Consider the following 12,559-nt stretch of genomic DNA (forward strand, 5'->3'; position numbering starts at 1 on the left):
GCTGAGAGCTCTAAAGTTCATTGTGATATTCGATTTAGTCGCATCAACCTAGAAAAACTGATAAATATGCATGTGAAGCCGAAATAAAGACATGAATTAATAATACCCACATACCTATTTACATACGTCCTATTCGCTATGCCTGAAATTTGGTATATAAATTTGCCTATATAAGTATTTACGATGCTTTTTTCCGGGAAGTAGACCAGAGACGGACTGGGTCTCGGATTAGGACTGGGCCTGACTGAGACTCGGAATGGAAATGGAACAAAATACATACCACCCTCTGGGACTGACAATAAGATATGAAGAAGAATGAGAAAAACTTGAGTGAAGAGAGAAGAGAGAAGGAGACTGTGAAAAAGATAGAATGAGACGAAGATGGAGATAGATGAAGCGAAAAATACGGAGGGAGGAGTGAATACAAAGATTAGAAAAAAGTGTAGATATGTATGCAGATATACCAAATTTAGGGCAGAACAACGTCTGCCGGGTCTGCTAGTGTAATATAACAAAGCAAAGCATGACATAACTTTCATAACAGAACTTAACTTAACCTAACACAACATACCATAACATAACATAATATAATATGACCCAACATATCATAATCTAACATAACAAACAACTTAACATAACACAACATACCAGAACATAACATAATATAATATGGCTCAGGATACCTTAACCTAATATAACAACAAAACGAAACATAACATAATATTAAATAACACAAATTGATGTGACTTAAAATAGCATAACATAATATAAACCAACATAACATAGCATGACATGGCATGACACAATATAACATAACATAAGACAACAATGCAAAACAAATTGCGATATGACATATTAAACTATAACGACACATGGTAAAATATTAAAACAAATTAAAAATTCCAACAAAATGGCATAGCAAATCATTACATAACAATATCACACAAGTAAGGGATTCAAGGAGTTGATAAACGCAATACATAGCTTTATAGCTTCTACAATCTAACTGTGAAGGTCACCTACGAGAGGGGAATCCTGTTACAAATTTGAATGTAGCATACACATATTTAGCAGGTGAGACTTTTGCGCCACAAGTTCTCGTCCCCGAGATGGTTGGGCTTGTACTTTAATGGTGTTTGTTACCGGAACGTACCTGAACACTATCCGTCAAAAGAACATCCACATAGATAACACACCCCAAAACCTTCGGGGAGTGTCTTTATTGTAAACACAACAACAACATCACAAAAATAATACGAAATGTAAGTAACTAGTTGATCAATCGGCGGTGGCTGAAACATAAGAAGGAGATAAATAGAACAAGTTCCTTACTAAGTCTAAGTTCGGGTGAAACCGAACATTACATACCCAACTGTATACTTGAAATGCTGTTGTTGTTTGTTTTGTGTGCTTAATAGTGTCACAAGGCTGTGCAATAATACATATACATATGGTTCTATACTGAACTAATTTTTCTTTCGAGTTATGGCTTCCGAAACACAGAAAATTGCTTAGTCATAAAAGATGCGGTGCCCCCCCCCCCCCCCCCCCCATTTTTTTAAACTTGAAGTTTTTTCTATTTATTGCTATAAATCCACTTGAGAAATGAAATGCCATTGATATAAAGCTCTTTTTTGCAAAGATATAGCTTATTTTATTCGTCCACGACCATTTAAAAAATTTTTTATATAAAAGTGGGCGTGGTCCTTAACCGATTTCGTTAATTTTTCTTCTTTTTCTTCTTTTTCTAAAAGCAACCTATCTGTCGAATTTTGTTACGATAGGTTTAACGATTTTTGATTTATGATTAATAATATTTGTAAAAATGATTTTATCACAAGTGGGTGGTGCCACGCCCATTTTAAAAATTTTTTTCAAATTTTTATCAAGAGTCTCAATATCAGTCCAGACAGCAAATTTCAACATTCTGGGTGTATAATTTACTAAAAAATCAGGTCTTTTGTGTTTTCCAAAATGTTATATATATAAAAAGTAGGCGTGGTTATCATCCGATTTCGCTCATTTCCAACACCAATCTATTCTGTACCTAGATTAGCTCGTTTACCAAATTTGGTGAATATTTCTCAATATTTACTCAAGTTATCGTTTTAACGGACAGACGGGCGGACGGACGGACATGGCTCAATCAAATTTTTTTTCGATATTGATGATTTTGATATATGGAAGTCTATATCTATCTCGATGCCTTTATACCTGTACAACCAACCGTTATCCAATCAAATTTATAGTACCCTGTGTACAAGTACAGCTGGGTATAAAAACATTCTTTAAATATACTTTCCAAAATTTTTTTGTGTTTAACAATATTTTGTGAGAATAAAAAAAACTAAAGTCATTCATCTTCTCTGCACATATAACACCCCCTCTACTGCAATACATAACAAAATTCGAGGGCATGATGCATAACACAGCTGTGCCAATTAAAATAAATAAATACACCTGCAATTAATCAACAACATTTTATCAGCGCACATACATACATATGTATGTGTGTAAAAACAAAGGTATGGATGAAATATCGAAGCCCATTTCTCATCAGAGCGGCAAATAAATAAATATCCCCGCGCTACAACTTGCTATAGCTAACGGCACAAAGTCATATATCAGTTGAGTGAGGCTATTAAAAGTTTTTGTCATTAAAAAAAAAAACAATAAATATCATAATCTTGCAAAACCATTAAAGTGCTTACCACCACTAAAAGATAAGCCCACGGCAGATTGATTCAATTGAAATTATGAACAATTGTCTGTGTATAAAATCGGTGTGAATACGTAAAAGTTTTTTATTTAGAAGCAATTAAAAAGCTATAAACAATACTAATAAAAAACTTAACAAAACACCTGTCCAAATAAAGAATGCAATTGATTTTAACAATGAATGCAATGAAAATATTGCCTAACTCCGATTATCATTATTTATTTAATATTTTTTTTGTGCACTGACAACAATGAAATCCATTTATTTTTGAAATTCGGTATGCATGTGCTTGTTAAAAGTGTTTCAAAATCTGGAAACGGTCTAATACGTAAATGGGATATATATCTTCATTCTGTATTGCGAAGAATAGCTCAGTGGAACGATTCGCCTCCGAACGATTTCGTCCGGCCTTTACGTTTTTTTTAATTTATGTAAAACAGTAAGGCGAAAGTAGTTCTCAAATGATATGTTGCCATAGTTTAATACAGTGCAAATACACTAGCGATTCCTCTCTGAAATAGTGATTCATATCTGGAAATAAGGATCACTGACTCTCACTTTTACTTTTCAATTTAAGCAGCTAATTGATTTATTTTCAAAGTTTGAAATATTTTAATATTGGAAAGCCTAATCCGAAATGAAAACCGTGACCATTTGAAACCGTCTCATTTTGCCAAACCGAAACCGTAACCATAATTAAGCATTTCGTTTGTCAAAAAATGAATCTCAAACCAAAACCGAAACCGAAGGTGTATCCGTTTGAAACGTAGTCACTTTTCAACATTGAGGCCAAAACCGAACTCGATACCCATCTAAATCACTCCATTATTCAAAACAAAAAGCGCCACCATTTCGTTTTTCAAAACCGAAACCGTTATAATCATAAAGCATAACGCTTGCTAAAACCTAAACCGAAATCACACCCATTACTATTTGAAAGTATTTAACTTGTTAATCCGAAACCAAACCAAAACCTTTTCTCCTTTCAACATTAAGATCGAAACTGTACCCTAAATCTTTTTAAATCGTTCCATTATTGAAAACCGAAATCGTTACCGTTTTGTTTTTCAAAACCTTTACCATAGTTAAGCATTTCGTTTGCTAAAAACTTAACAATACCATGACTATTTGAAAGTATATATTTAATTTGCTAAGCCGGAACCGTGACGGCTACCATTTCAAACCGTTTCATTTTTCAACACTGCACCGAAACCCGAAACAGTGGCTAGTGTAATCGTTTGACATCATTTCATTTTTCAACTCTGAAACAAAAATCGTATTCATAACTGTTTGACTGAAACCGTTTCTATAATCATTTTTATTTTTTTATATACGAAGTTGAAACCGTAAATATCTGGAATAGTTTTTTTGTTTTATATCCGAAACTGAAACCAATATCGTAATCCATTTAAGCTGGTTTCTTTTTCAAATCCGAAACCGACACCATAACCGTAATCGTTTAAAACCGTTTGAATAATAACGAGACCAAACCCGTTTTTATAGCAAAAATTGCTTCTTATCGGCTTACTATCGACGGGTTACAGACGAGTCAACAAATTGATGTTGAATTTCTATAGGTATGAGTTAATCGATAGTACGCGAAAAACAATTTAGGAACACTCAGATATTTTTTAGATAATAAATCGATAATTCTTCGATAGCAATTGATATCGGCATCTCTGCGATGAATCATCGACAACTTTTAAGTAATTAATCAATAAATTTTCGCCAAAAATTGATAACTTTTCGAAAATATAATTCAAAATTTAAAAAAAATTAATAATATAAACATAGTTTGAAAAAACTAAACAACACGGCATACAGAGGTTCGTGTCTCCGCTATTAAGCACAACTCGTTTTGTAGCGAGTTATTTAACCACTGCCTTCTTCAATAATTACCGCTAGATGGGTCCTTTGCGCTCCTAGCCTAGAGAGTTACAAATATACAAGTGAAGTTAATATAAGTGTGTTAAAAATGGATGACCTGCTGAATAAAACCGACATCCCATCGATAGCTTTTGTTGTTAGTAACAAACTTATAACACTTCGATAACTAGTCGGTAGCTAATCTAAATCTCGTCAATAACACACCAATTAAACATTGATAGCACTCGGACAACAATTCGATTACTTTATGATAGTATATTCACATCTTTTCTAAAAAAAAGTCCATGAATTTTTGTGAACAAACAGATAAAAAATCGATAGTTTATTTACAGCTATTGTTATCGACAGCGAATTTGTAAAACTTCCATAGTAAATCGATAATTCGAATAAGCCTCCTCGATAAAATATAAACAAATCGTCAGTGGGAAATGGATAGTGTGTCATTATGCCGTCCAAAACAAACTTTCTGATTTCGCTCACATCAACCATATAAGTAAACTGTGCTATATACACATTCATTAGGGTGGGTCGATTTGTATGGACGAAAGTTATCGATATCGCGACATCGATTTTTTTTATAGTGTGACGAATATTACTATATCTAAGCTGTTACTAAATAAATGCACAATAAGAAAAACATTAAAGCAAGCTACATAAACACATTAATCATCATGTACACACATACATACATAAAAGCAGCACAGAGATACTCACAAACGAATGTTATCATCAGCCGAAGTAGTACTCACATATACACACGCATATGGTTATACACTACAAATAGACGCGCGTATGGCTGGTGACCAGGTAGAGGATTCTAGAAGAGGAAACGTCTAGACATTTGGGCAGAGAGTATAAAAGCAGCACAAGCTGAGTAGTCAGTAATCATGATTTAAGCACGCTATTGGTTGCGAAGTATAAGTTTTATTGTGAAGTACTTTCAACAAAGTCTAATAAAGCCCATTTTGCATTATTGAATATTGTAGTTATTTATTCAACAATTTAACGATACGAACGTTAGCAGATGATTTGGAATAAGCGGTATTTCCACTAAATTCGTTCAAATTGGTGTCAGAAGTGGAATTTTGGAATAAAATCCGAAGATTGCGAATACAACTTGGACATAGCAAAGTTGAGTGAATGACGATCCAGCAATTGAAGGAGGAGTTGGATCCCCGTGGATTGGCTATACTGGCAATAAATCCGAGTTACAAAGACGACTAAAGGTAGCTATGGTATTTGAAGGAATCAATGCTGACGAGTATGTCTTTCATTCTGACAGCGACAAGACAACAACAACAAGTAAGGAAGGCTAAATTCGGGTGTAACCGAACATTGCATATTCAGCTAAGAGCTTTGGAGACAAAATAAGGGAAAATCACAATGTAGGAAAATTAACCTAGGGTAAACCTGAAATATGTTTGTGTGACATGGGTATCAAATGGAAGGTATTAAAGAGTATTTTAAAAGGGAGTGGGCCATAGTTCAATAGGTAGACGCCATTTCGGGACATCGCCATAACGGTGGACCAGGGGTGACTCTAGAATGCGTTTGTACGATATGGGTATCAAATGAAAGGTGTTAATGATTATTTAAAAGGAAGTGGGCCTTAGTTCTATAGGTGGACGCCTTTTCGAGATATCGCCATAAAGGTTGACCAGGGGTGACTCCAGAATGTGTTTTTACGATACGGGTATCAAATTAAAGGTATTAATGAGGGTTTTAAAAGGGAGTGGCCCTTAGTTGTATATGTGAAGGCGTTTTCGAGATATTGACCAAAATGTGGACCAGGGTGACCCAGAACATCATCTGTCGGGTACCGCTAATTTATTTATATATGTCAAACCACGAAAAGTATTCCTGCCAAGATTCCAAGGGCTTTAGATTTCGCCCTCCAGAACTTTTTCATTTTCTTCTACTTAATATGGTAGTTGTCACACCCATTTTACAAAGCTTTTTCTAAAGTTGTATTTTGCGTCAATAAACCAATCCAATTATCATGTTTCATCTCTTTTTTCATATTTGGTACAAAATTATGGCTTTTTTTCATTTTTCGTAAGTTTCGATATCGAAAAAGTGGGCGTGGTCATAGTCGGATTTCGGCCATTTTTTACAACAAGATAGAGTGACTTCAAGTAAGTATGTGAACTAAGTTTAGTAAAGATATATTGATTTTTGCTGAAGTTATCGTGTTAACGGCCGAACGGAAGGACAGACGGTCGACTGTGTATTAAACCTGGGCGTGGCTTCAACCGATTTCGCCCATATTCACAGAAAACAGTTATCGTCATAAAGTCTATGCACCTACCAAATTTCACAAGGATTGGTAAATTTTTGTTCGACTTATGACCTTAAAAGTATTCTAGACGAATTAAATGGAAAAGGGCGCAGCCACGTCCATTTTGAAATTTTCTTTTATTTTTCATTTTTTATTGCACCATATCATTACTGTAGTTGAATGTTGACATAATTTACTTATATACTGTAAAGATATTAAATTTTTTGTTAAAATTTGACTTTGTTCGTCATCCGATTTTGCTAATTTTTAGTTAGCACACATATAGTAATAATTGCCTGCCAAATTTCATCATGATATCTTCAGCGATTGCGAAATTACAGCTTGCAAATCTTTTAAATTACCTTCTTTTAAAAGTGGGCAGTGCCACGCCCGTTGTCCAAAATTTTACTAATTTTCTATTTTGCGTCGTAAGGTCGAAGTTTCATCGCTATATCCGTTTTTGGTAATGAATTATCGCACTTTTCGGTTTTTCGAAATTTTCGTTATAGAAAAGGTGGGCGTGGTTGCAGTCCAATTTCTTTCATTTTAAATAGCGATCTGAGATGAGCGCCCAGGAACCGGCATACCAAATTTCATCAAGATACCTCAAAATTTACTCAAGTTATCGTGTTTACGGACGGACGGACGGGCGGACATGGCTAAATGAATTTCTTTTTTCGCCCAGAGCATTCTGATATATAGATGTATATATCTATCTCGATTAGTTTATGCCGTTACGGATTACCGTTATGCGAACAAAATTAATATACTCTGTGAGTTCTGCTCAGCTGAGTATATAAATGGAAGAAAAAAACGAAACACCGTAGACAGTGACGAGCACCGATTTTAAAATGATATTGGCTGCAAAATATATATATATATATTTTGACGTGAGCTGCAGCGTTCATAAAAACATAGTTCTGAAATGGGGCGTTCAGCCGAGTTAAGTTGATTTTCCACTAAGGAGTCGATTTTTAACAACAACCTGCAATTATAAATACATTGCTTGAACTAAAAATTCTTGAGCGTCCATGCTAGTTACATCTGTAAAAACACCCGGATATAAGGGGCCCGAACAACCCATAATATGTTATAACACCGCACATAGTTCACAATCCACAACCCCTGGTCCTCCAAAATCTTCATAGCACGCATCCGATTTACCACGCGCAGCACAAATCATTGTATCTGTTATAAATCTGTGTGCCACCTTATAGTGACGCGCATATGTGGTCTCTAACACTGTAGTCAAGACATATATATTATATATAGTATATTCGTAGTCCTCCCATTTTTTGGATTTGTCCAACCTGATCCGCTAATTCGCATATCCCTGCCCGTTTTTAATGGAACGGCAATGAATTCTGCCGGTATAGTGTATTGAAACTAAATATGGCGTTATGACTATAAAGCCTTAACAAGTAGCGCAACTAACAGCTGATCGCTCAAAATTAGCACGCACACACAAGCATCACTAACGGCCAAACTACGAAAATCTTTAAGGAAATTTCAGTTAATTTTTAAAGAGCCATAAATTGTGAAAGTTTTGGAATATATACCATTTAAGACACCTAATTTTCAGTAGTTAAGAGAAACTGCTTATATTCAATGGTATTGTTTATTTTCCTTTCACTCTATTTCGCAACATTAGCCATCATCCCGTCGCAAATATCCTGAGCCAGATAAATAATTTTGCATGTAAATGCAACAACAACGATTTTAGCCAGATAAATCCAGACAGATGTCTAGTGCAATTTAGAAGCCAGATAATTTGTTTATTTCTTGTCTTTTCTTATACTTTTTCAAAAATTCGCTGCTTGGCCTCTAGCCGTATGTGTTAGCTGAAACACAACGGTGCCTATCACAACTCATGTGTACAAAAATTCCACGACCTCTGCTTCTCAAGTCTCCCAATAATCCAGAGCATTCCCGTGAGCATTGAGCGTGATACGGAGCTAGAAAATTGACTGGACGATGGCTTGCATTTTCGTTGAAATATAAATAATAGGGGATTTGTGGCTTCCAACAAACCTACGGAAAACAAAATCGATTTAAATTATAGTCAAAAAACCAGGAGAAACTTAACAAAAATTAAGCGCCACACGTGTAACTTGTTAACCTCATGAAAAACTTCACATCTAGAGCTGTTTTGCATGAGCGGATTTTCTGAACGATTTGTCCACGTTCAATAAAATGCAGAAGAGCGGATTAACATAAACGCTTTGGTCGTTTCAAAGCAAAGATAACGGTAAAGCATAGGCAGGCACGCGCCTTGATTCACGTAGAATGTTGCATGTAACATCGGAGATACTGGGACGACGACGACTATCTCATCAGCCTCTGTCGGTATTGTGCAAGCTTCTTGGGCATTAATGCTGTTTCGAATAGATGGGTTTAGAATGTGAAAGTTTGATTTCGGGGACATGGAAGGGTTGGATTTTATAGTTCCATGAGGAGCTGGGTCGCCAGCTAATTTAACAGGATTCGCCATGGGTAGGTAAGGTTTACAATTGGAGAACTTATAAATTTTGACCTTGAAAGGGTCGTTTGCCGGATACGGATATGGATCAGTTACGTACCGTTAAAAAGCACTCTTAAGGTACCAACCAGCCCGATGGGTCAAGCCAATGTTATAACTAACTAGTTCATTAGAATTAACAACTCAATGACTTTCGTCACAACTTTTGTATTCAGCAAGAATATTTATTATTTATTTATGGCTACATATTCTCATCTCTTTATTCATAAAAATTTAAATAGGTTTATCAAGATCTTGTTATTGCAAATTCGTATGGAAATATTATTTTGAAAAATTTTATACACCTTTACTGTTAGTCGTGTGGATTATACATTCATTTTTTTTTGCCGCCGAGCAGGTATTCCATTATAAATAAACGTATTATACGCGACATATCTTCCGTAGCATCGTAATTAATTATTGACTCGTTATCAGCTTCAGGATACGGGTACAACTCTGGTTTTAAATGCAATATTGGTACTTTTTGTTGTAGGAATGGTAAAAAATTATCCCTTTTATTATAAGGAACTTTTGGATTATTTTCAAAGTAGGGCTTTGGCTTTTTGCAATGTAACCTATTGGCCTTTGACAAACGTTCTTCCAGCGATACAAAACGATAAAACCATGTACTAGTATCTTCAAAGTAACTATAAAATGTCGTACCGGCTAAACCAATCTTATCCAGTTCCACTAATATATCCAATTTATCTAAAGTGCCATCCCTGTTCCAAAGGTCAGCTAAATGCTGCGCCCCATAATGGTAATCGGTATCATCCCAGTTCCTTGGAGGCTCTCTTCCATCAAAGAAAATAAACATTAAACTGAGTTTTGTTTCACGAAATGGTTTAAGCGCGTCTTGTAAAACGTGCGCCATATTAAGTAGCATAGCGCATGGTACAGCGTCTAAAGCGCCCTTAATTGTATGATATTCGTTATATCTGCTATCATAGTGGCAGGCTAGCACTAGAAACCTTTCCGCATTTGCATTAAGTTTTGCAATTATGTTATGAAAACGTACTTTGCCCGCCACATTATATTCATCTGCCTTAACAGACCATCCCATCTTATTTAAACTATTACTGATGTATTTGCGTACTTGCGTATGCCCGATTGTGCCAACCGCACGTGATATAAGTATTTGTTTCACTGCTGTACGTAAATGTTTCCTATCTTCAGGTATTCGATAATCTAAGAGTTCGTAGTCAGATAGCACGTAAACAGGATGCATTACCTTTAAGTAAATATTTTAGTTAATCAGTGTCCTAATTTAAACGGTAATAGTATAGAAAAAGGGTCGACTGCTAATACGCGTCAACAAATATCGAGAGAGGTGTGAAAATCCGAAGGCGGAAAATAAAAATTGTAAGTCGTTTAAAAGATATCAACGAAAAACCGACAACAAAACAACAAAAACCGAAAAATTACCCCGAGGTGGGATCCATAGTATTTTTGCACAGAACACCTTTCCGCGTTGGCGGCCTTCGGCCGCGCTTATAAAAAATTACCCTGGCCAGTCCACCAATGGGATGGGATCAAAATTAATAAAAATCCCTTTGTACACAAAATTTTTTTCAGTGCAGTACAACAACCACATGAAAATTGCCAGCTTCAACTGCAAATATCTCCGGACAGAGATAAACATTTCCTTTTCTGCCTTCGGATTAATGTTTTCGAGATTAATACGCATCATTTAACACCTCTCTCGATATTAGCAGTCGACCCCTGTTCTATATAAAAAAGTCTCAGTGCAACATATTTCATTAAGTAGCGTTCTTATTTCATTTATTATTACCTTACAGCGTCCCACAGGATAGGTATCATGCAAATTCTGCGTAGCACATACACTGATGCTTAATATGAAGAAGGTGATAAAATGTGAGCTGCCTGCCATGTTGAAGCTTATTAATAGTTTTAAGTACTTATGCCACAGATTAAAATGGTTAACTAAACTTGCTATTTTCTTGTATTCTATGAAGGTAGATGTTTATCCCACAGAAGCAGGAAGTCGTTTGTGTAGACTTTTTTTTATTTTTTCATTTTTATAACGTGTTTTTCTTCGTGTTCCTCGCATGCCTCCAAACAAACACTGAAAAAAAAAATCTCAAATGTTTGAGAAAAACATTGATTCTCCGTTTGATATTCAATATTATTTATCATTTGAAACAAAATATTTTCTCAACTTTTTCTCAAACGTCGATCTTCAACTTGAGAATAATTTGAAACATATTTGAAAATTTTTTTCTCTCAAATGTTTGAGAAAACATTAATTCTCAGTTTGATATTCAGCATTATTAATCATTTGAAGCTAAATATTCTCTCAACTTTTTCTCAGCCCTTGTTCTTCAACTTGAGAATGGTTTGGGATATACTTGCATTTCGTTGCATTCTGGTTTAAAACCATCGATATCATGGAATACTTTGGTTAATAATAATGCGAATGCTTTTTACGCCAATGTGTCTAAATTTTAAAGTACATAATAAGTGTTCATGAAACTCAAAAATAAAATAAAACATAGAACAACATGCTTATTTTACATCAATGCTATCGATAGTGTCGTTGATAATTTGTCGATCTCTAATTTGCATACTTTAACTGGAAATGTAAACAAGCGATTTTATTGAGTGAAATTGGACATAAGGTGAAAAAATAAGGAAAAATTTATACATTTTAATAATATTAAGTGAAATAAAAAATTTGCTTACCGAAAGTGGCACAACAGTGGATTCCATTTCGTTCCGCTTTATTCTCGTTTGAGAAAAAGTTGAGAATCAAAAATTCTCAATTTGAAAATAAAGAAAAATTCCATATTAAAATGTGCCTTTTAGTTTGAGAATGCTATCAACGATTATTTGAAATGCATTTGAAAACTAACGTTTGAAATGTGAGAAATGCACTGATTTTCAAATGTATCTCAAACTGAGAATTGACAAAAATGTTTATTGGGCTGTTTACTTTTTAGTATTCGTATGCATATTGTTTGTTATCATTTCTTATGTTGATAACTTTGTTCTTATTTAACACCGCTCATAGTGTACCACGTATCCGCAATGTTACTGTTTGCTTACTATATCAAATATTTTTGGTAATTAAAATTGTACGTGCCTAGCATAGATTGGTCGCCGGTGCAGCAGAATCAAGAAAATTATGCTGCCATGA

At 34.8% G+C, this 12,559-nt stretch overlaps 1 protein-coding gene across 1 annotated transcript; it reads right to left on the reverse strand.

Annotated features, from left to right (window-relative positions):
• Nucleotides 1-9,619: 9,619 nt before the first annotated feature.
• LOC137253580 (glutaminyl-peptide cyclotransferase-like) lies at nt 9,620-11,482 on the reverse strand. Its single transcript, XM_067790799.1, has 2 exons — nt 11,195-11,482; nt 9,620-10,633 (listed from the first exon to the last, which is right to left on the reverse strand). Exons 1-2 carry the CDS (start codon nt 11,291-11,293, stop codon nt 9,737-9,739), a joined length of 996 nt encoding a protein of 331 aa, XP_067646900.1. The 5' UTR covers nt 11,294-11,482; the 3' UTR covers nt 9,620-9,736.
• Nucleotides 11,483-12,559: the final 1,077 nt, after the last annotated feature.

The sequence above is a fragment of the Eurosta solidaginis genome, chromosome 5, assembly GCF_040869045.1.
Source record: "Eurosta solidaginis isolate ZX-2024a chromosome 5, ASM4086904v1, whole genome shotgun sequence".
NCBI classification, from domain to species: Eukaryota; Metazoa; Arthropoda; class Insecta; order Diptera; family Tephritidae; genus Eurosta; species Eurosta solidaginis.